The 24,621-nt window shown below is 46.7% G+C and overlaps 2 protein-coding genes across 2 annotated transcripts; both read left to right on the top strand.

Moving 5' to 3' along the window:
- Nucleotides 1-427: 427 nt before the first annotated feature.
- Nucleotides 428-14,638, top strand: rbl1 (retinoblastoma-like 1 (p107)). The gene is made up of 22 exons (XM_030373957.1): nt 428-728; nt 958-1,091; nt 1,994-2,197; nt 2,378-2,442; nt 2,589-2,717; nt 3,184-3,350; nt 3,593-3,657; nt 3,898-4,054; nt 4,174-4,340; nt 4,745-4,857; nt 5,150-5,253; nt 6,817-6,954; nt 8,011-8,175; nt 8,330-8,477; nt 8,696-8,929; nt 9,136-9,329; nt 9,745-9,921; nt 10,037-10,108; nt 11,131-11,218; nt 11,483-11,628; nt 11,970-12,137; nt 13,280-14,638. The coding sequence occupies exons 1-22, from the start codon at nt 567-569 to the stop codon at nt 13,475-13,477; spliced, it is 3,195 nt and encodes a 1,064-aa protein (XP_030229817.1). The 5' UTR covers nt 428-566; the 3' UTR covers nt 13,478-14,638.
- Nucleotides 14,639-17,998: 3,360 nt separating this feature from the next.
- tmem74b (transmembrane protein 74B) lies at nt 17,999-24,360 on the top strand. Its single transcript, XM_030373990.1, has 3 exons — nt 17,999-18,092; nt 18,792-19,082; nt 20,326-24,360. The coding sequence occupies exons 2-3, from the start codon at nt 18,852-18,854 to the stop codon at nt 20,947-20,949; spliced, it is 855 nt and encodes a 284-aa protein (XP_030229850.1). The 5' UTR covers nt 17,999-18,092; nt 18,792-18,851; the 3' UTR covers nt 20,950-24,360.
- Nucleotides 24,361-24,621: the final 261 nt, after the last annotated feature.

Raw genomic sequence — 24,621 nt, forward strand, 5'->3', positions numbered from 1 at the left:
AATACACAGACAGACAGACAGACAGACAGACAGACAGACAGACAGACAGACAGACAGACAGACAGACAGACAGACAGACAGAGATGGACAGGTCGGCAGGAATACAGACAGTCTGAGAGAGCCAGGCAAGCAGGAATAAAGACAGACAAGAGAAAACGAGGGAGATAGGCAATCAGACGGAGAGTTTAAGAAACACACTGGTAGTTCAAGTGAATTACTGAATCCAACGACTTAAAGTTTAACTTTCAAACCGAGGGGTCCCCCATTCTGTAACATTCCGGGATAAATTTACATTTTAAATGACTAAATACTATGACGAGAAACAATGTCATGGAGCACATGCAGTGACGCAGAGAAGAGACGCCCTTCCCCATTGTTTACTCGGCGCTCATTGGTCGCGGCCAAGCAGGTTTTCGCGCCAACGTGATGCACCCTGGGAATCGCAGTCCCGGAAGTCGATCAGAAGGTGGTTTTCGGACCAAAACACAAACTCGGGACTTCCTCTCTTGGACTTTGGTCTGTATAAACACGAGTTATAATTTTGGTTCTGTAAATCGGATTCACGAATGGGGGGAGACGAATCGCCGGATTCGGATTCGGGGAGGATGGACGAAAGTTCGGTCCGAAGGAGCCTGGAGACTCTGTGCCAGGAGCTGAACATGGACGAGCAGACTGCTACTGAAGCCATGGAGAACTTCACTGCAATGTGGAACACATACACACTGGAGGTATATCTGCTAATATATATACATTTCATATATTTTTATATATACAAATCTGAAAACATGTTCATATATCTGGAATACAAATGCACTGTCTGCAGCTACTGTTTATTTACTTTGCCTACTTGTCAGGGAGAGGCCCTGATTGACATGCATACACAATCATATCAAGCGTGGAGGTTGCCATGGTTACGTGCCCTAACTTCTGTTGACTAACCGCTATACTCGTCACCAGGGGGAGGTGGTCCACTGGCTGGCGTGTTCGTTGTACGCAGCGTGCAGGAAGAGCTCTGTCCCCACAGTGGGCCGGGGTCTGATGGAGGGGAACTGCGTCTCCCTCACCAGGATCCTGCGCACAGCCAAACTCAGGTAGACGATTCAACACACACCCACGCCAACTGCAAATACAGGCAGCGGGTAGCTGCAAAAAAAAGTGGATGGCAATAAAGAGCTTCCTACTATAGTTTACTCCTGGTGTGCATTGTGCAGCACCCACCGTTGATGACTTATCCTTGATAACCCACATCCTTGATTCTGTTCCTCCTGACAGTCTGATCTAGTTCTTCTCTTCCTCCTCTGTCTGATCCAGTTCTCCTCTTCCTCCTCTGTCTGATCCAGTTCTCCTCTTCCTCCTGTCTGATCCAGTTCTCCTCTTCCTCCTCTGTCTCCCTGTTCTCCTCTTCCTCCTCTGTCTGATCCAGTTCTCCTCTTCCTCCTCTGTCTGATCCAGTTCTCCTCTTCCTCCTCTGTCTGATCCAGTTCTCCTCTTCCTCCTCAGTTGGATCCAGTTCTCCTCTTCCTCCTCTGTCTGATCCAGTTCTCCTCTTCCTCCTCAGTCTGATCCAGTTCTCCTCTTCCTCCTCTGTCTGATCCAGTTCTCCTCTTCCTCCTCTGTCTGATCCAGTTCTCCTCTTCCTCCTCAGTCTGATCCAGTTCTCCTCTTCCTCCTCAGTCTGATCCAGTTCTCCTCTTCCTCCTCAGTCTGATCCAGTTCTCCTCTTCCTCCTCAGTCTGATCCAGTTCTCCTCTTCCTCCTCAGTCTGATCCAGTTCTCCTCTTCCTCCTCAGTCTGATCCAGTTCTCCTCTTCCTCCTCAGTCTAATGTAGTTCTCCTCTTCCTCCTCTGTCTGATCCAGTTCTCCTCTTCCTCCTCTGTCTGATCCAGTTCTCCTCTTCCTCCTCATTCTGATCCAGTTCTCCTCTTCCTCCTCTGTCTGATCCAGTTCTCCTCTTCCTCCTCAGTCTAATGTAGTTCTCCTCTTCCTCCTCAGTCTGATACAGTTCTTCTCAAAGATGAGGAAGTGGGCAGACATGTCCAACCTGCAGCAGGACTTCAGGTTGCGCATGGACAGCTTGGAGCGTAACTTTGAGGTTTCCACGGTGATATTCCGCAAGTTTGAACCGATCTTCATGGACGTGTTCCAGGACCCACAGGGAGCGGAGCCTCCCAGGCAGCCACGCAGCAGGAAACACAGGTACAACACACACACACACACACACACACACACACACACACACACACACACACACACACACACACACACACACACACACACACACACACACACACACACACACACACACACACACAGAGTGTGTTGTGCTACACGTATGAACGGCCACACCTGTTGGATCTCCCCTCTTCTCTCTCCCAGACGGCGGCCGTGCCACATCACGGATGTGTTCAAGTTCTGCTGGACTCTGTTTGTCTGCACTAAAGGTACACAAGCACACACACACAGATCACCAATGGTTAACATGTCAAGAGGTTACCATGGTAATGATGGGAGGGTACCATGGTGACGACAGGATGTTGGAGGAGGAACGCCACCCCATTGTATGTGTGTGTGTCTGTGTGCGCTGCAGGGAACTTCCCTATGATCGCTGATGACCTGGTGAACTCCTACCACCTCCTGCTGTGTTGTCTGGACCTGGTGTTCTCCAACGCTAGTCTCTGCTCCCACCGGGCCAACCTCATCAACCCTGCATTCACCGGTAGGCGGGGGAATTTATGTTTTTCGAGATTCAAGATGGTTTTATTGTCATATGCACAACAATTACAGAGCAGTCGCTGGCAATGAAATTGTTTAGTCTTGGGCTCCTCCAACAGTGCAATTTAAGAGAACGTAAAGTTATATGAGAAACACAACTAGGAAAGCTTAAACTTAAATCATAAAAAATATATATAATAATAATAGTAATAAAAAGTAAGTGTATAAGAGGAACACAAGTAGGAGAGCAGGGACCTAAATGCAAAACTAAATAAATGTAAAATGTAAACAGACGTGTTTATCCAGATGTTGACTGGTATAAAGTGGCAAGTTCTAAAGTGGCTACTTCTAAAGTGTCATAGTGGTGAGCTAGGTAGCTTATGAGTTCAGTAGTCTTATGGCGGTGAGCCTGAGTCTGGTGGTGCGAGACATGGACTACTGTGTATTTATCACCATGTGTGTGCATCTAGCTGGTCTTCCAGCCCAGCGTGGCGAAGGGCTGTCTTCCCCAGAGAAGGATGCCACCCCGTGTGTCTTGGAGCGCCTCTGTGAGCAGCACGATGGCCTGGTGATGGAGGCCAAGAGCATCAAACAGCACTACTTCAGACCCTACATGCACCGGCTCTTCAGCAGACAGGTCCCCACAAAACCCCCACAGTCCTCACTACACACCTCACTACTTCAGACCCTATATGTACCAGCTCTTCAGCAGACAGGTCCCCACAAAACACACCTGCATGCACGCACACCCAAACACCCCACAGCATACCATTCATTAGTAACCTTGCTCCACACTCAACTCCAGTGTTGCCATTCTCTCTCAGATGATATGGTGTTACGACCGACCATCACTTAACCTGCATTCTTCTCCTGTGACAGATTCTGAAAGGAAACGACGACCTGCTTACGGAAGTGCTGGACCCCCAGAACTTTATTGACAACAAGTAAGTCGCCGCTTTATTCACGTGTAAGTTGGATTTGAAAATATAAACTTTACCACCGCTTATAATTGAGTTCATACATGTTATGAAGTATTACCTTTATAACATGTTTATACATGTTATTATACATGGTATGAAGTTTCAACTTTATAACATGTCAGAAATTGGTAAATCTATAGAGATATCTGTATAAATGACTACAGCTGACTTTGAGTGTCTGTGTGTCTGTGTCTGTGTGTCTAGTAAGGCCATCAACAGGGAGTACGAGGAGTATGTGCTGACGGTGGGTGACTTTGACGAGCGTGTGTTCCTGGGGGCCGATGCCGACGAGGAGATAGGGACGCCCCGGAAGGCCCCGCTGGAACCCCCTACAAACCCCCTGCAGCAGCACGTACAGAAGGTACACACGCAGACAGACAGACGCTAGCACGTACACATTTTCTAAAATCTTTAATTAAACGTCTCCTACTTAATATCTCACTCTCTCCCTCTCCCTCCCTGCCTCCCTCCCTCCCCCAGTCAGCGTCTCTTGCTCCCTCGACCCCGCTGACGGGGCGGGGCTACCTCAAGGAGAAGGAGCTGCTCGTCACGCCCGTTTCCTCGGCAACGCAGAGTGTAACCCGGTTACAGAGCATGGTGGCGGGACTGCGGACAACCCCCAGCGAACATCTCATCAGCATCTTCAAGTGAGTCTCTCGCTCTCTCAATGTCGCTTTCTTTCACCGTCGCTATCTCTCTCTCACACAATGCCTCTCCTTTCCACTATCTCTTACATTCAAGAGTGACTCCCTCTCACTCTTGCTGTGAGATTCATTTCCAGGTCACATAACCAGGCTTGTCTGTTTAAATGCCTGAATTCATGAATGCATGCCTACATGAATGCCCTGGTATGGGGGAACCAGGTTTCACTTTACTTTTCAGTATGCATGTAAATGCACTGACCGTCTTTTTCTCTTTCCCTCTTTCCTTGTCCCTCTCTTTGACTCCGTCTGCCAAACCTAGCGTGCCTTCTCCAATATGGTGTGTGCTGTAATCAAAGTTTCTTTGATTGATGATCGACTAACCGTTTTTTTTGTGATGACCCCAAAAGGTCGTGTTCCAGTGACCCTACCGAGACCATCCTGTGCAGGGTGAAGACACTGGGACAGACCTTCAAAGACCACTACACCAGAGACACGGACAACACGCCTGGATCACACATAGGTAACATTACACTTTACTCTGCTACACTACACCGCACAGTTTTCTCTACAATATACAGACTTTGCTGTACTACACTAGAGACACGGACAACACACCTGGATTACACATAGGCTACACTACACTAGAGGCCCGAAAAACACAGCCGGATCACCCATAGATGACACCACAACATACCACGCTAGACTACACTACACTAGAGACATGGAAAAACACAGCGGGATCACACATAGATAACACTTCGCCATGTTATGTAAAACAGGGAGTTAGTATGACTCCTCATGTTGTGTTTCAGATTTTGCGGAGAAGCGTCTGAAGCTGGCTGAGATTCTGTACTTCAAGGTCCTGGAGAACGTCATGGTGCAGGAGACCAAACGTCTCCCAGGGAAGGACATGACCGTAGGTCTCCCTGTCTACCTACCGGTCTCTCTACCTACTGATCTCTCTGTCTATCTATTAGGGCTGGGTATCACTAGGTACCCCACGATACGATACTATCACGATATTTTACCCACGATAACGATAATATCATGATACAGCGATTCTGCGATTATCGATATATTGCAAGAAATTTCACCCACGATACTTCACGGTATCTGTGTCACTGAAGAAATTCAGAATTTATTACAAAAACATTTTATGCAAAGTAACAGAAAATTAGAAAACAAAATAAATGCAGAAAACATTTCATTGCTTAGTTTCATTCGCTCTGTTTACAGTGGATGTATCGCAATGGCGAGGCGCACACAGCCTTTAGCCGTGTTCTGTAAATATTCTAGAACACACGGGAGTCCTGGAGCTCTATATCAAAATATTATCATATAGCCTACATAGATATCTATATAATATATATTATATCCGCCAAAAGATGTGTGATCCGATATTATGAATCTCAAACGACCGCGTTGGGTTCTCCGACGTTCCTGGTTCTTCAACGTCCTCATCAATGTGAAGTAGACCGAACCACGACAAGGAGGAGAAAGGGATTGTTCCCGAGCAGCGCTTAGGCACCTCCGCCTCCGGCGGTGGTCCCTCAGCGGGTCTCAAGCTGGAGACATTCGCCGCCAACAATCCCTTTCTCCTCCATGTCGTAGTTCATGTTCTTGAGGGAGTCATAGCCAAAGTTCCTTCCCCCCAAAATAAAATCTAAATAATATCATATAATACATAGAAATCTATATAATTTAATGCATATTATCACGGCCAAAAGCGGTGTGCGCCTCGAGACGATATAATGAATCACAAACGACTTTGTCGGGTTCTGCGACGTCTCTGGCTCACTTTCACATCAACCTGAAGTCGACTGAACCGCGCGCTGCCGGCTGCCCGCTGCCGGGCGATGGTGCCTCGCGGCAACCGGCGGCATGACGCAGTTCATGTACTTCAGCCAGTCAAAGCCAAAGTTCCTTTCTCCCAATTCCTTCTCAACCATGGCTGAGATAACATAACCCCCACAACAGTCTCGTTGTGGAAATACAAGACACGTCAAAGAACCGACAAGAAACACTTGCGTTACAGTGTGTGTATTCACACAAACACACACACATGTGGCGCTCGCACGGTCGAGTCTCATTGGAGGGCCAACGTCTCTGGGCGGGCCAGGCAGAGTAAGGGGAGGAGCTGAGATTCCTGATGACGTCAAGAATACAGACATTCCAAATCAGCGCACTTGAGCCTCCGTTTTTTCAAAGGCGAGCAGAACAGCTAGTGCTCGTTTTACACCAAACGCAAGTTTTAGCAATTGGGGGACCATAGGCAGGCTAGGGGAACTCATTTTTATGTTAGAAAACCTCATAAAGAGAGATTTTCATGTCATGGGACCTTTGAATATCGATATTTGGCGTCAGCATATCGATAACGTCCCGCAAGACGAAATATCGCGATATGTCGCAGTATCGATATTTTGGCACACCCCTACTATCTATCTGTCTCTAACGTGTGTGTGTGTCTGTGTCTGTCTAGGTTCTACTGGGTCAGGAGTTGTTCCACAGCTCCTTGCTGGCCTGCTGTCTGGAGGTGGTGCTGTTCTCCTACAGCTCCCAGAGAACCTTCCCCTGGATCACCTCCACTCTCAGCCTGCCCCCTTTCTACTTCTTTAAGGTACCAAACCTACACAGTACTAACAGAGTACCAACACAGAACTAATACTTTACACAGTACTAACATCGTACCAACTAGGGCTGTCAAAATTGCTCAAAAATGACATTTGAATGTTCGTTTGGAAAAAAATTACGAATTCGAACTATTCGAATATCTGGTTGCCTATTTTACGCAGTTGCCGTCAATAATGCGACAAAACCATGGTTCAAATTAGTGGGATATATATATATCCTATAAACAGCCCAGTAACGTGGAGGCAAATCATGAAAAGCCACAACTTGGTATCGCTTGCATTTCACCACCACACCTGCAAGCGCGCAAACTATAGTAATCTGAAGAAGACGCCCGCTTCTGAATGTTACAAAGTATGCTAGTGGTAACGTTCCTTGCTTTGCTTACCATTTATCGAGAAGGCCTATTAAAATCGATAAAGGAAAAAATGCATGTCGCCTACGTCTTCCACCATGCCAGCGAAAGGGCCAGCACTACGCACCGTTCGGATTCATGAAAAAAAAGCTGTCTCGGACTTTGCCGAGAACATTGCGTTATAGCAGCTTTCACCAGCCAGACTACTAGCTCCCTGAGCTCTACTTCGTATGCTTATTGAATGGCGTAGCCGAGCTGGAATACCTATATCCAAGTACGGAAACCCCGAGGGGATAAAATACATTCGCTCTTCACAATATTAGTCTGTTACACTTGTACCGCGGGAGTGTTTTTTCACATTTGAATATTATGAGGGACATCGCGAACAGACAGAGGCTCATTCACAAAGCAGATAGAGGCGCTTGTACCGTGGGAGTGTTTTTTCACATTTGAATATTAATTTTCACGTTCGAATTCGCGTTTTTGGATACATTTCGAACGAATATTCGAACTTCGAATATTCGTTGACAGCCCTAGTACCAACACAGTGCTAATACTTTACACAGACCTAAAAGAACCAAGCAGTACTAATACTTTACACAGAACTAATAATGTGCCCAGTTCTAACCGAGCACCAACGCAGTACCGTTCCAGCTCTGATACAGTACACGGTACTTGCACTCGTCTTAGGTGATCGAGGTGTTCATCCGGGCGGAGGAGGGTCTCTCCAGGGACATGGTGAAACACCTGAACTCCATTGAGGAGCAGGTCCTAGAGAAGGAGGCGTGGACCCGGGACTCTGCCCTGTGGACCGCCCTGGGGGCTTCTGGACACCAGGTCCCGACTGTAGAGGAGGTCTGGAAACATTAACGCTGTCATAGACACTGATACTCTTAATACACACACCCTGGAGACACACACACACACGTCAGTCCATCCATCCGTCTGTCTCACTATCTGGGGCTCTATCTACCTGAATTTTTATCTCGCTACCTTTCTGTCCCTCCAGGTGAACTTCTCCGATTGTCTGGACGGTGGACCAGGAGCGGCCGGAGGTTCTGGTCCGTCCTCCTCCCACCTCCCCCTTGTGGCGCAGTCCCCCCTCGCCCACCCCCGCATCCGCCAGGTCCGCACCGGCCTGGGCAGCGCCCGCAAAGGTAGCACACACACCTGGCTACAATACGCATTTATATATATAACATACCGCTCTCTCCCTGTCAGATGCACCTTTCTCTCTACAATAGGACATACCTCAATATCTACAGTGTAATCTCTCTCTCTCTCTCTCTCTCTTTCTTTCTTTCTTTCTTTCTTTCTTTCTTTCTTTCTTTCTTTCTTTCTTTCTTTCTTTTCTCTTCCCTTCCCCCCCCCCCAGACATCCCTCCCTCGCCCCTCTCCGTCCACGACCGCTTCAGCTCGCCCGCCGCCGGCAGCGCTAAGCGCCGGCTCTTCGGGGACGACCCCCCAGCGACCCCGTCGTCCGGGGCGACGGCAGCCATGCCCTCTCCCGCCAAGCGGCTGGTGTTCGGCACGATGGGGACCCTGAAGATAGGGCCCCCCGGGGGCCAGACCACCCTGGTGACGGTCCACCCAGGTGGCCTACTGCAAGGTACACGCGATACCTCATTCCCTTCACCTTTTTGATAGTTTTGTGGATTTCATTCAAATGGATTCAAAGATAATTACTGGCGAAATGGTCACACAATAGCCTACAATGACGTGTCTCCTCCAGAGCCACTGCCCCCTCCCTGCGTGTTTGTTGGTTGTAAATGACTTAATGTAATCGTGTGTACACGATTGTTTATATGTCTCCAGGTATGAACAGCAACGGCAACATCACGTTGCTCCAGCTCCAGCCCAGTCCGGGCCCCCAGAACGGACCAATCACAGCCCAGTTCCTTCTGACCACATCCCCGAGCCGTGTCAGTGCGGCCCCCGCAGCCTCAGAGCCCCCGCCAGGGAGCACCCGGCCCCGACGCACAGGCTCCCTGGCTCTGTTCTTCAGGAAGGTACGCACGCGTGCCGGTCGGGGCGGCCGAGGCTCTGGAGGGACGGCGGGTTGATGGGCTACCTGAAGGTTGCTAGAATGATCCACAGCTCCTTCCAGCTGTCGAGGTTTCTCTAAACCTAGCAAGATGCCCTAACCCTACACACACACACACACACACACACACACACACACACACAACCAGGCGCACACACGCAGGCGCACACACGCAGGCGCACACACACACACACACACACAAACACACACACACACACACACACACACACACACACACACACACACACACACACACACAGACAGACACACAGACACACAGACACACACAGGTTCTCTAGCTCTAATGGCGTGCTTCATCACAGAATTATGATGTGCCCTTTTAAATGGACGACTTTTATCTCATTTTGTGTGTGTGCCAGGTGTACCACCTTGCCAGCGTGCGTCTGAGGGACCTGTGTGTGAAGCTGGACGTGTCCTCTGAGCTGCGTGGGAAGATATGGACGTGTTTTGAGCACGTGGTCGTCCACTGCTCTGAGATGATGAAGGACCGACACCTCGACCAACTGCTGCTGTGTAGCGTCTACATCGTCTCCAAGGTACACACACATACATATACTCTCACACTCACAGACAAACGTGCACGAACACACATTGGTGTATTGCAAATATATAAGCAGTCGAACAGCTCTCTTCCTTCTCCTCCTCCTGCAGATCACCAGGGAAGGTCAGTCCTTCCAGGACATCATGAAGTGTTACCGCAGCCAGCCACAAGCTAACAGCCACGTAAGATTGATGAGCACGTAGTATACACTAGGGATGGGCAAAATGATTCTTTTCCGGGAACTAGTTCTTTCAGTTCAGTTCACTATAACGATTCGTTTATTTGATTCGTTCGTTTTGATTCGTTCGTTACGTCAGATTACATCTTAAAAAAAATAAAAAATAAAAAAACTTTTTTTTATATATTTTCTTTTTTTTTTATTAGTCGTGGGTCCGGATAGGACCGTCAAGACCGCAGTCCACATTTGGAGAAACCTGCTATTTAGTATGTCAAACGTCCCACCAATATTTATACCACCTGCTTACTCTCTATATTTCATTCATGGTTTTACATTTATAATTTTATTTTACTTTACATTTAATTCTTCATTGTTCAGGCATTACAGAACTTGCATGGTCATAAATAAAAAATACGAACTGCAGTTTAATTTCTTTGTTTGTTCTTAAATTGACGTAGAATGGAGCAAAGACTCCTGGGATTGGGAAATGCGTTTATCCAATAAACAGATGGAGGTCAAGTCTATTTTCGAAAAAATGTAGGGGGATATATGAGTCGAATGGTATGACCCAAGATACGTCAGACAGAGAAAGCGCGCATATTCGACGGTACCGCCTTGTCATTGGTTTACCCAGGTGCCATTCCAACACCATTGCTACCTCTCATTGGCTGAATCTTTGAGAAAGTTGTAGACTCAATCAATGGAAGTCGCGGGGAGACGGAGCTCTGTTCGTTTGTATATTTTATTTACGTGACCATATGTTTGGTTTATGTTAAAAAAAAAGAATCAAAGAACCAGTTCTTCGTGTTTTGGGGAACCAGTTCTTGTCGTTCACGTTCGGGATTCGTTCGTTGTAACGAATCAGTCGCGACCGACACATCCCTAGTATACACACATGGTCGGATTTATATACCATACACTCATTCTACATGCATAAACATTATATATTGTAGTGGTTGGATTATGTGCTTGTTTTTAATGTGTGTGTGTGTCTGTGTCTATGTGTGTGTGTGTGTGTGTGTACAGGTGTATCGTAGTGTACTGTTGAGTCACACCTCTAAAGACCAGGGAGCAGATGAGAACATGGAGATAGATCCTGCCTCTGGTGGAGAATGTAAGACACACAAACGCACTCACACACAAACATACCCCCACACTAACATACCCCCACACTCGCACCACTGTACACACAAACACACACTCACTTACTCAATCACACGCACCACTGTGCATACGCACACACTGGGTGCAAACACACACACAACAAATCGGAATGTTTTATTCTTAGTTTTCCTAAAATGTTCCCCTTTCACATTCTTTAAACCTAGACGCTAACACTTCCAACGATAAACCCTCTCTCTTGTATGTTTTCCCCTAGCGGCAGAGAAGGCCAATCAGGGCTCAGGAGAGGCGGGCCCTGACCAACCAGTGGAGGAGCGGGGTGACCTCATCCAGTTCTACAACACTGTGTTCATACTGAAGATGAAGAGCTTCGCTTTGAGATACGCAACACATGACAACAGGGTACACACAAACACACGCATGGACACGAACACGGGTGACATCAGGGTAGACACACACATGTACACGGAAACACGACAAACGGGCAAACGCACACACGCGCCCTCCCAGGGGCCCAATTCATACTATTATTGTACATAATCGGAGTCAGAATTCTTCATATAATAGTTTGATGGATGCTGCATTAAATACAATTTTTTTGCGTCATATATTATTTGTGTGTGTTATATATAATATGTGTGTAATATATAATGTGTGTGGAATATATAATGGGTTTGAAATTTATAATATGTGTGTTTTATATAATATGTGTGTAGTTTATAATGTGTGTGTGTATCCTGCAGGCGGACGCGCCCCCTCTTTCGCCCTTCCCCTCGGTGAGAGCCCAGCCCCTCTCTCCTCGCCGCGTCTCCCAGAGACACTCCCTCTACGTCTCCCCCCACAAGAGCGCCTCCCCCTCCTGCTCCTCCCCCAACCCCTACACCTACCGCTTCAACCGCAGCCCCTCCAAGGTACACACACACACACACACACACACACACACACACACACACACACACACACACACACACACACACACACACAGCTGCCTAAAACCAATACTGGATGAAGTTTCCTGAAACGCTGTATCCATTCTCTTGTCTTAAGGTACGGCCGCCCTGAACGCGTTACACGCGTAAGATTACGTGCATAACGCGCCTAACCTGACGCTTGGTCATTGTGTGTCACAAAGATGGTTCAACGTGCCTACGCAGCTAAACGGAGGTGTCTTGCCTCACCCTGAAGTAGCTTATTTTCGATATGACCGGCGACGTTCTACACATTATCCCGCTTAATGCACAGCTCCTTGCCAAAACGAAAAAATAACTTCACATGTTGTGTCTTTTTACAATTTATTCGTTACCAGCATTCGTAGTGTTGATCAGCAGTGAAATAGTCCGCCAAAGACGTTGACGTCGCTTAGCAACCGAAGACGCTTGGGTTAACAAGTTACCGGACTACTACCCAAGCAAGTGAACGGAGCGTTCCACGGCATTTAGAAGACCCTTGTAATAAAGGCCTATAATATTTCTGTTTATGGCATCGATTTCTCCTCAGACTAGGACAATAAAGCAATGATTTAAAAAAAAAAAGCACAAACGCTCGATCAAAGGCCCGGCCCGAGGATAGTGGTGGGAAATATCGGCCCGACCCGGCCCGCGGGTCGGCTCGGGCTCGGGCAGAGAACCTAAACTCTAGTTCATGACATCCATGATAGGCGCTCACAGCTGGGTGAGTTTCACCACCTCCTCATCGTTTCAGCACACACTGAATTGATGACTTGGTCGTCCATGTTCTTTCTGCTTCTGTGCGTCCTAAGTCTCTCTCCCAGTGACATCGGGTCAAGCTCAACGGTGATTGGCTATCGCGGCTAAGCGTCACACGTCAATAGTAAAATTTTGCGTTGGCCGCGTTATTTAGGTGCGTAAAACGCGTCTAACACGCGTAACGTGCTGCTTTAGCGCGTGTAACGCATCTACACGCCTAAACCAATGCTTCCCTATGCAAAAATGCCGATTTTCAACGCCTCTAACGCGCGTAACGCGTTCAGTGTGGCCGTACCTTTAGTCTTTCATTTTCTAAGCTGTCCTTCCTCACTCCCCACCACCACCAGGAGCTGTCAGACATCAACAAGATGTTGCGTCAGGGCTGCGTGAGCCGGAAGAGGGCGTTCACCATGGAGGGGGAGGTGATGATGTCATCGGCGTGCGACTCCCCCACAAAGAGGGCGTGTCCCGAGGGAGGCGGTGGCAGCCCGGACGTCCTGTTGAAGAGACTACAGGATGTAGTGTCAGAGAGACAGAGTCTGTAGACAGACAGGCAGACGACTGGAGAGAAGGACAGCTGGGGAGACAGACAGACAGGTGGAGTGAAGGCAGCGAGGGAGAAGGGTGTAGAGACAGACAAACATGGAGACACAGACTGACACACAGGCGGAGAGACTTGACAAGAAGACACAGGTTGACATGAAGACAGACAAGTGTAGAGACAGACGGAAAATACGTTGTGTCAGGGAGATAGTCTGTAGACATACAGGCCGACAGGTAGGGAACTGACAGACACAGAAACAGGCGTACGGATTAACGGATGGACAGACAGATTGTCAGTCCTTCTATGTCTGATTATGTCTACACCTATGTAATGGCGAGACCTTAGTCTCTGCCATGTGTGCCCCTAAAATTTCTGGTTGCGCCCCTAAGATTTTCAGTTAGGGGCCACAGTGCTCCTAGTGAAAAAAGTTAGTCTGGAGCCCTGACTGAGTGTCATGTACATTAACAGACAGACTGCTGTAGAGTGTCATACAGTAACAGGCCGACTGCTGTAGTGTCATGTACAGTAACAAACTGTTGTGGAGTCATGTACAGTAACAGACAGCCTGCTGCAGAGAGTCATGTACAGTAACAGACCGACTGATGTAGAGGGTCATGTACAGTAACAGGCCGAATGCTGTGTGATGTACACTTACTGGAGTGTTGAGGACTGGAGCATCTCCATCCATTTTACCTGTATCATAGCCCTGCCTGTATTTTACCTGTAATATACCTGTATTTTTACGATTTGTAATTTTCTAGTGAGTAAGGGAAGCTGAATGGTCCTTGTTTTTGTCCTGTGAAGAGAGATGTATTGTAAAGCTTGTTTTAGCTCTAAGAGATAATCCAACCAACCATTTACTAAGCATTCTAGTGATGTTTATAAAGATGGGTGCTATTTTACATGTTTCTACTTCTGGGTGTTCGTTTTTGTAGATAAAAGGTACATTTGGTTTTAAATGTAATATTTTCAAGGGTTGGATTTTTGTTTTTTAATTATATTGCCACAAAGCAATATAAATATTGTCCCTTGTGTGTTTTATGGGCCAGAACACATCTTATTTTCTTTCAATGAACACACCATTATGTTTTAAAATAAAAAAAATTGTATAGAGACTAACTCATATCACTGGGTTGTTAATTAAAAATGTTAATGAATCTAATACTGGGCATTGATTTTTAATCCAAGGGATGACATGCAAAAGTAACATTTTATTTACTTTTTGGTCGAGCATGGTCTTTGGGACCAAAGACTGGCTAGAGGCTAGCTGCTTGCAAGATATGCGGTTTACTCCTGGTAGAAGATAAATGCTAACAATGCCTAAAGGATATTTTTCACGTCATGCTATCTACACAGCTGAGGTACCATATGAAAGTTAAGACTTTCATATGGTAACAAGTAACAATAAAAGCCATACTGTAGCGTAAATTCACATCGGTGTACCTTCTATACCGTTTGTACCATACACCCCTAAGTCCCACCCACTGGCACTGATTTGTAATAGGTCTGTAGCGTAGGTGAATCCCACCCCCTAGGCGGGTTTGAATGACGCAAAAATCATCATTTTGCGTCATTTAAAGCAGGAAGGGTTAGAGGTAGATACAGATCTCTCCCGTCTCAGGGGAAAATGATGGAATGATGCAAGACCATTCAGAAATATGACTGGGTTTCTAACGATACAAAGCTTAATGCAAATGGGTGAAGTGTCCCTTTAAATATGAGCCTGTCAGAGGATGAATCATCACTTCTTCCCCCTGGGGCCGCTGCCCCCGAAATTGCCCTCACCCCCGTCAACAACACTGCACCTCCTCATCCCCCCACCGAGTGAAATCACCCCCCGCACCACGCTCAGCCGCTTCAGTTTGGCTCAATCAATGAGGCTGACTTTCCGGTGAGTCGGGCCAGCCTTCAGTCAGTTTGGGTTTCCCCCCCAAGACCTTTAGCTAGAATGGGGCACATGGAACAAGATGATTTAACATTTAATCTTATCCCATCAGTAATCTGACAACCAAACATGTCACTTAATAATTGCGAATAGATCAGCATTCAAAGTCGAATTGCATGTGCCTGGAGACCCCGTGATATCGACTTCTACACCTGACTGCGGCTAAGACTTCAAGTGAAACCAGACTATATTAAGTCACAAATCTGCTTTCCCTTTTTTAATTTACTTATTATCTACCCAAAGTGGATCTGGTAATTAGATCCTTTGAATTATTTTTGGTAATATGATCACCAATCCATAAAAATAAGTATGCGTAATATATGTATATAAAATGATATACATATATGAACACTTCGACCGACATTTAAATATATATTTTTATGTCGGTCGGACATTTAAATAGGTATTTCTATATATATATATATATATATATATAGAAATACCAATTCATAAAATTCTAATCCAATCTGTTGCAATTCATTTTACCAGCGTTTAAAAAGATCGTACCACACTCTTACGAAGAATTATGAGCACAATGAAGACCCCCTCCCCTACTCTTTCAGCACCAGAGCTAGCCTTCATCAGGGGGAGAGGGAGAGGGGGGCAAACACCGTATGGGACTTGGCTTTCACTCTTACTATAAGTTGTGTGTACGGTAATGGTTACAAGCAGAACACAGTGTTTAATGGGAGGAAGGTCTATCTCATTGGTGTGTAATAGGGAGTCCAGATACTCTCTTTCTCTTTCTTTCTCACTGTCCTCTTTTTCTTTCTCTCATCTCTCTTGACCTCTACATGTGACTGCTGGCTTCGACTAAGAGCAGTGGTTTCGTGGGGATTTTTTTAGTGGGGGTGTATGATGTCATCAAAAAGGATTTCTTTGCAAGAAAAAATATAATTTAAATCCACAAACAACATATGTGTAATCCGGGGCATATAAAGACTGGGACCAGAAAATATTTACTTTATCTGCATTGAAACCCATATTTATGATCTCATAGGTCCCATGGGGTCTACCGGAAAGGGCAGGACGAATCGCCACTCAATTCATGGTCATCTCACCCTATTCCGGTGATGCATTAGTAGAAGATCAGTTGTTTCACCAAATGCATTTTTTTGTACTGATGTTACTCGTTGCTGTCAGGAATTTACAAGTTAAGGGATGATTATGTTTTCCCGTCGAAGTTACAAACATCTCCGATGGAGTTAGATTGGACTCAAAAACATCTGAATGGCTACACCATGTATGCCAAGCCGTTTCAGTTGTAGCCTGATTAAATCTGATTTCTAGTAAGAATTTAATTTAGACCAGTCAAAAAATAATTCAGACAATTAATTTAAGATATCGTTATTTTTTAACGAGTAAGTATTTTATTTGTACTAGTTAATGTTTTATTATGGATATCTTAAATATACCTCGTATCAGTAGATTAAAGTAGGCCTATGTCATTATTAATAGGGTATACTGTCATAAATAAGGTATAAGGTCGCACGAGGTGAGGAAGTGGTCTACCCCTGAATGGTAGCCAGAGCATCTCTCCTATTTGCTAAAAATAAATAAAGCAGTACCAATCTGAACAGAAGGGCTGCGCATCTTATTGAAGACGTTTGCATTAGTTTGCATTAGAGTTAAAGTTGTGCGTATTAATGCCATCCAGTCAGAAGTTACCAATTGGGTTAACGTGGCTCTGCTTGTGATTTTGAACAGGGTCCCAGAACTGTCTGAGGGGCCATCGCTCTAGTCTGGACTCTAGAGCAGTGGTTTTCAACCAGTGGTAAGCGAGTGTATTGCAGGTGGTTCATGGGGTATAATTCTCTTTATAGGTAGGCCTATACAGATTTACAATTGTAGAAAACATGATTATTTTATTATTTCAATGATAGTTGCATACCTTCACATGTTGTAATCTTCCATTGATGTTCTGTGTTATATTCTGTGTTATACATCCAGTGGCTGAGCAAAGAGCGCCTGCATGGGCTGCTCTCAAAAAATGGAGAGCAGCCCATGCAGGCGCTCTTTGCTCAGACACTGGATGTGCTTTAATACATGTTTGACCGTTTGCATTTGAGGTGGTCCGCGAAAGGTCTTGATGACGGTAACCACTGGGATGGGTCTCTCTATATGTGAGGGATTTGTTATTGAGCATTTCGCTTTCATTGAGTTTAAGTAGATATAAAATGTTAAGGCTCTCTTTGGAATTTTGTGAACCAAAATCAAGTGTTTGACGCCGGCAAAACACCCATCTATCAATGGCTCTGGTCGCATTAAGAGACACACGAACACACACACAAAAAAACACACACACACACACACACACACACACACACACACACACACACACACACACACACACACACACACACACACACACACACACACACACACACACACACACACACACACACACACACACACACACACACACACTGTGTGAAAGCAGCTATTGAGTCTGCGCATGGTCAGTTTAGCTCAGATCTCTCTCTCTCTCTCTCTCTCTCTCTCTCTCTCTCTCTCTCTCTCTCTCTCTCTCTCTCTCTCTCTCTCTCTCTCTCTCTCTCTCTCTCTCTCTCTCTCTCTCTATCTCCAGCTCTTCCTCGCAATAGCCTCAATCCCTGGATTCAAACCGGTCTTTCGATGTCGCGATGTCTCTGATTATCAATAGGCCTGCCAGGTGAGTGTCTCATCTCTATGACATTGTGATCTATCTGTTTAGTCATCGCGTGTATCGACGTCAGGCGGGTTATCAACCTCCGCGGCCGCCGTTGTCGTTAACGACGCGGGGTTATTGCGTCGCGAGGCGGACCTTGAAGGGGGGGGGGGGGGGGGGGGGGGGGGGGGGGGGGGTGGTCGTCCATCTCCATCACCACAAGCACTTATCTTAGCCTCCTCGTGACATTATCTCTGGTCGATCGGATCCTCGGTATCCTCACGAGCCCGAATCAGACGTGTTTTGTGATGACATCACAAGGTCGGCTTGAGAGGGGCGGCTGTGTTGAGGTGCGGAAAGACCGCGTCAGCAGGCAGCAATACTACGACTGGTTTTGGCTTCATTAGGAATATATTTTATGGAGGCAATTTAATTTCAATTTAATTCCACTATTTCATATTCATTTTTGTGCCAGCCGTATTGATGTAGTGTGTGTGTTTGTGCGTGTTTGTGTGTGTGTGTGTGAGAGAGAGAGAGAGGGATAGGGAGAGAGGCTGTGTGTGTGTGTGTGTGTGTGTGTGTGTGTGTGTGTGTGTGTGTGTGTGTGTGTGTGTGTGTGTGTGTGTGTGTGTGTGTGTGTGTGTGTGTGTGTGTGAGAGTGTGCGCGTGCGTGCGTGCATCGTTTGACTTCTCTAACAGACATTTCTTCATTGTGTTCGTTAGTCAACATAAATCGGACTGAAGGCGTCGTTCCAACGACATGAGCACATCGCGCGGGGTCCGATGGAAGCGTCTTTCAACGCCGTAGAGCTGCGCGAGATCGGAAAGAATGGAGGCGGCGCGCGAAACGCCGCCGCTCCGGTACCGACCTCAGCACCGTGGACAGCGACCAGGCCCGGGGCGGGGGGCGCCTGCCGCGGCTTCGACAACGCGTCATACCAGCAGGATGAGGGGCAACCCAGCGGACCACAGGGAGGACAGCCCGGTCGACCCTGCACCCTCGCATTGAACCAAGTGAGTAGCCTGTTGCTTTCAAACCCTAATGTTCCCTTCAGTTTCGACAGATTCCTCTAGCATGCCTACAGGTAGATCGAAGACATAGGGGATTGAACCCAGAACCTTGGGAGAACAAAACTCTTCGCTTCTAGATCAGTCGTCCCATATTGTTTTTGTCTTGTGATGTAAATTAATTAATTCTATGCCTTATTAGACCACAAGATGTCAAAGCTAACATTAGTAGGCCTACCTCATTGTAACACACACTTTTTTTAGTACCAACAACAGTTCCGACTAGTTCCTGCTTTGGCAGAAGTGGTCAAGAAAACAATATACAGTTTATGGTTCGGAGATTAATCAGATCCTACAAACGTGGCTTCTATACCAGGTATCCCGCCCATACTAGACTGAAGATTTACCTGTAGCCGGGAGATGTTTCGTGAACCACCTCCAGAGTACATCTCCGTTTACGTTGTATCTCTGAATAAACCATTGTGTTAAACCTTTACCAATCATCAAGTCATGCCTAGCCCCGAAACCGCGATTCATCAGCTGTAACCCCATTTTGGTTAGTTTCTTTGAGACCCCAACTTCTTAAATTGAGTTTAGCATCTGCTTGCCCACAATCGTTCCCCAATCGTTTTAACCCCCTCCACATCTGCCAGTAGATATTACCGGCAGATGTTCAGATGATCAAGCCTAGTGGAGTAGAAAGCCTATCAATGATCAGTTGCTATAAATCACTGTCTATAGACAAGGTCCCCAGAGCATGCTGGGTGAACAGATTATCCCCCTTCTCTTCTCTCTTCCCCTCTCTCTCTTCCTATTCTCCTCTCCTCTCTCTTCCTATCTCCTCTCCTCTCTCTCTTCCTATTCTCCTCTCCTCTCTTCCTATTCTCCTCTCCTTTCTCTCTTCCTATTCTCCTCCTCTCCTCTCTCTTCCTATTCTCCTCTCCTCTCTCTCTTCCTATTCTCCTCTCCTCTCTCTTCCTATCTCCTCTCCTCTCTCTCTTCCTATTCTCCTCTCCTCTCTCTCTTCCTATTCTCCTCTCCTCTCTCTCTTCCTATTCTCCTTCTCTCCTCTCTTCCTATTCTCCTCTCCTTTCTCTCTTCCTATTCTCCTCTCCTTTCTCTCTTCCTATTCTCCTCTCCTCTCCCTTCTCTCTTCCTTTCCTCCCCGCCTGAACACACAATTACACCGACTTCCAGTTTCATGGATTCTTCCCATTCCCTCCCCCTGTTCACCTCCTCTCCTCTCCAGGAGACCCTCCCCCAGCGGCCCGCTCCTCCCCTCCCTCCCCCTCCCCACTCCTACGGCGAGGAGGAGGAGGCGGGCGGCGGCGAGGAGGAGGGGGGCGTGGAGCTGGCGGCGCGGGTCAGCGTGGAGGACCGGGCGGCCGACTACGGCTTTGTGCTGGCGCTGGTGTTCCTGCTGAGCGGCATGGTGCTGGTGCTGGTGGCCTACAGCATCCCCCGCGACGCCCACCTGCTCAACCGGCAGGCGGTGTCGGCGCGGCGCATGGAGCGCCTGGAGGCCTACTACTCGGCGCTGGGCACCCACCTGGACCGCTGCATCATCGCGGGGCTGGGGCTTCTCACCCTCGGGGGCATGCTGCTCTCGGTGCTGCTGATGGCGTCCGTGTGCCACGGGGGGGCCGCGGGGCGGCGACGGCGTGGGGGCAGGGGCGGGGGCTTCGTCGGGCCCAAGCGGACGTACGGTTCGGTGCACCTGCGGCTCACGCAGCTGGCGGCGGCGCCCGGCGGGGAGGGGCCGGTTGCCGCGACGACCGCGGTGACCACGACGACGACGACGGAGGGGAGTGGACGGGAAGAGGGCAAGGCGGATGTTTCCGTACCCGCTCGTGCTTGGCAGGGCGTGGTCTAGCCGCACATGTGACAGGAAGTGACAACGTGGTCATGGTCAACCCTCCCAGGAAATATACACGAAGTTGAGGAGAAGCACATCCTGAGCACAATGCTCTGAAAACATGGATCTAAAGAAGGTTTCTATTATTTTAGTTATTTACAGTAAATAAATTAGAAATAGAGATCATATACTGTATGGAAAGGTTATCTACCAAGGTTAAAAGTTCTAAACATTATATAAAGCTTATCTATAAAGCTTATTTAAATAACTTATGTACTGTATATTAAGGTTCTTTTTCTAACTTCGCTCAGTGTTTCACCTTGGGAATCGGCTAGGCGTGACCTACTACTGGAAGCTCCAATTGCACCACGTCTGTCCTTAACAGACAGGTCGGACTGCGCCACAGGGTCCCGCCTCCTGCACTTATACAGTCGACCCACCCTCCTCAAATCATTTCTCGCTTTTTTCCCGTGAGAAAGCTACTCAAGCTCCCTCAGCTCATCTAGGTTAGCTTTAAACTGCTTAACAGTTCACAGACGGGCCGTCAAGGATTCCGTCGTCTAACGCAGTCGTAGGCTTTTAACCTGGTTCGGCTGAGTAATAAGTAATATTATCGGTGGTGCTGGATGCCCTGTCTCATCACCCTTTTGAGCCGTTGGAGGCATTGGGGATGAAGTTTGTGTCGCTGAAGGTGGTGTTGCTCTAAGCTTTAACCACAGCTAAGTGTGTGAGTGATTTACAGGCATTGACTCTCCGTCCTTCCTGCTTGCAGTTTGCTCCGGGGATCTCCAAGGTCTGCCTGCGGCCCAATCCGGCTTTTGTGCCTAAGGTGGTTGAGTCGACCTATAGGTGCCTCACGGTGGAACTGTCGGCGTTTCATCCGCCTCCGTTCTCCTCTGCGGAGGAGCAGAGACTCAATACATTATGCCCAGTACGGGCCCTACATGTATATGTGAGTCGGTCAGCTGCTTTTCGGAAAAGGGATCAGCTGTTCGTGTCTTGGGCCACTCGCCATAGAGGCAAGCCTTTGTCCCACCAGAGGCTGTCCCACTGGATTGTGGAGGCTATATCTCTTGCTTATGAAAGTAGGGGCTTGCAGCCCCCCCATGGCTTGAGGGCCCACTCCACAAGGGGTATGGCTACTTCATGGGCCTTATTCAGGGGAGCGTCGGTGCGTGACATTTGTGCTGCGGCGAGCTGGGCTACGCCTCACACCTTTGTTAGGTTTTATAGGCTGGATGTCTCAGGGCCTTCTGTTTCTCAAGCCGTGCTGGAGACGATCTCACCAGACTCAAAGCGATGTTTGCTGCCTGGCTGAATTTGCATGGCTTCGGGAGACATATGCAATACGGGAGTGGTCTATATCTCCCATAGTGAAACACCGAGCGAGGTTAGAAAAATAACTTTGGGTTACTCAACGTAATCCCTGGTTCTTTGATAACAGAGTTAGGTGTTTCACCAACACGTCCCTCCTTGCATTTACATGGAAAGAAACCTGTATAGAATGATTTGAGGAGGACGGGTCGACTGTATAAGTGCAGGGGGCGGGACCCTGTGGCACAGTCCGACCAGTCTGTCAAGGACAGACGTGGTGCAATTGGAGCTTCCAGTAGTAATAATAATAATAATAATAAATGAAATTTATATAGCGTTTAATATGGTACTCTAAGACGCTTTATTTATTTATTTATTTTCTTTTTTAGTAGGTCACACCTAGGCGATTCCTATAGTGAAACACCTAACTCTGTTATCAAAGAACCAGAGATTACGTTAAGTTACCCAAAGTTATCTATAGTGTTATAAATAATTTATACACATTATAAAGGTTATCTATAAAAGGTTATATAGAACTTATATTCTGTATGAAGGTTATCTATAAAGTTAAATATAACTTAGAACTATAAATATAACTTAGAAATATAATATAACTTATATTCAGTATAAAGGTTATTTATAAACATTATATATAACTTATATACAGTATAAATGTTATCTATAAATATCATTTATAATTGTTCAAAACTTATATATGAAATACATTCAGTGGAGAAAAGATTATGGTTGTTTTAAGTAACAGAGCAGAAAGCCCTATTCTTGTGTAATAATATAATGTTACTCTAATAATAATATTCTACTCTAAAAGCACATTTACGAGCTAGAGCCACCAGAAATGCTAGCTCTTGCACAAACAAAAAGAGGCGATTAAGTCCGCCAGCTTATATTCACTTTAATAAATCTGTGAATGCAGATTTTTAGATTGAATAAGGATTAAACTATTTATCACCGAGGATTACTATCAGATTTATATAGAAGAAGGATTGCTAGCGACCAGCAGATATAATAACAAAGCAATGCTAAGGCTTTAGATTCATACAAGAAACTACCAAATTACCAAATTAAGAGTCCCCTTGAAAAGAAAAGCCTATACATTGTCCTCTACATTGTTTTGTTGTGAGAGACATTCCGATGGGTTTCACAGTGAGACGGCTCCTTGTGTTGTCACAACACAGCCCGCTGTTTTTGGATTGGCTGGTCCCTAACGATGTCATCTACCCTGCACGGCGACATTACAGGGTATCAATCAGCAGCAGTCTTTTAGTTGCTACTGTTAGATGTTCGGGGTCAGGTGTTGTGTGACTCTAACCGCCCTTACCTGACCCGACCTTCAACCCCAGATACACAGGAAGCTGCTGCTATCACGGCAACGGCACCACAATCTGATCTCGGATTGGAGGACTTTGACGAACTGAAAGGCCATCACTGCAGGACAAATGTGACACCTGAATGTCCTGAGGCGTCCAAAGACTACTTTGTGTTCTCAGAGACCAGCGGACATGTTACGACCATCTCTCGTCCTTCCCTGTAAGATATGTCAACAGATGTTACCATGACGACGCCTTAAGACAGTCTGTTTTCTTCATGTGTATCATATATGCTGATGTTGGTAAGGTGAGCCCTATAGCCAGGTACTGAGGTACTGTAGCCTCACAAACACACAAACACACACGCACACAGACACACGCACACGCACACACACACACACACACACACACACACACACACACACACACACACACATATAACCACACAGACAGACGGTAAAGCAAGCAAACATTCACAACCAAGCACACGCATGCAAACATATACACACACATAGTACAAATAAAACATCCACACACAGTCCATACCAGTATTTTAAGGGGTATCGTTATGTCGTGTTATGTTAAGTTTGATGGGAGGAATCCGAATGTTACTCCAGGAGATGTTGTGAAAAGTGATTTTTTTTATATGTTATTTTTTGTAAAGGCAAAGCCAAAACATGAATCCTGAATGATGTTGTGTGAGTCAGGAAAAGGAATGTAACATGTTGACATTGTGGGATGATCCAGTATATATGCTGTCAGGATTAAACATGTTGTATATACATCACCTCAGGCTGGGTTAAGAAGATCTACACTCTTAAGTGTTAAAACTATGTCTACAAAAGGTAAGTCTTCGTCCAGTAACCCGTGTAGTCATACTTGGGGGGGGTCTTCACAGCCTCCGACCTACGACGGTCAGGATCATGTCAGGGTCAAACGGGAAGCCACAAAGACACAAAAAATCAATCTGTAGGACTCGGTTACCATAGAAACGTTCTATTTATATCAAGGCGTGGTGCACCGGACCAGTTCTCAAATATCTTGGAAA

Source organism: Gadus morhua, chromosome 13, assembly GCF_902167405.1.
Source record: "Gadus morhua chromosome 13, gadMor3.0, whole genome shotgun sequence".
Lineage (NCBI taxonomy): Eukaryota > Metazoa > Chordata > Actinopteri > Gadiformes > Gadidae > Gadus > Gadus morhua.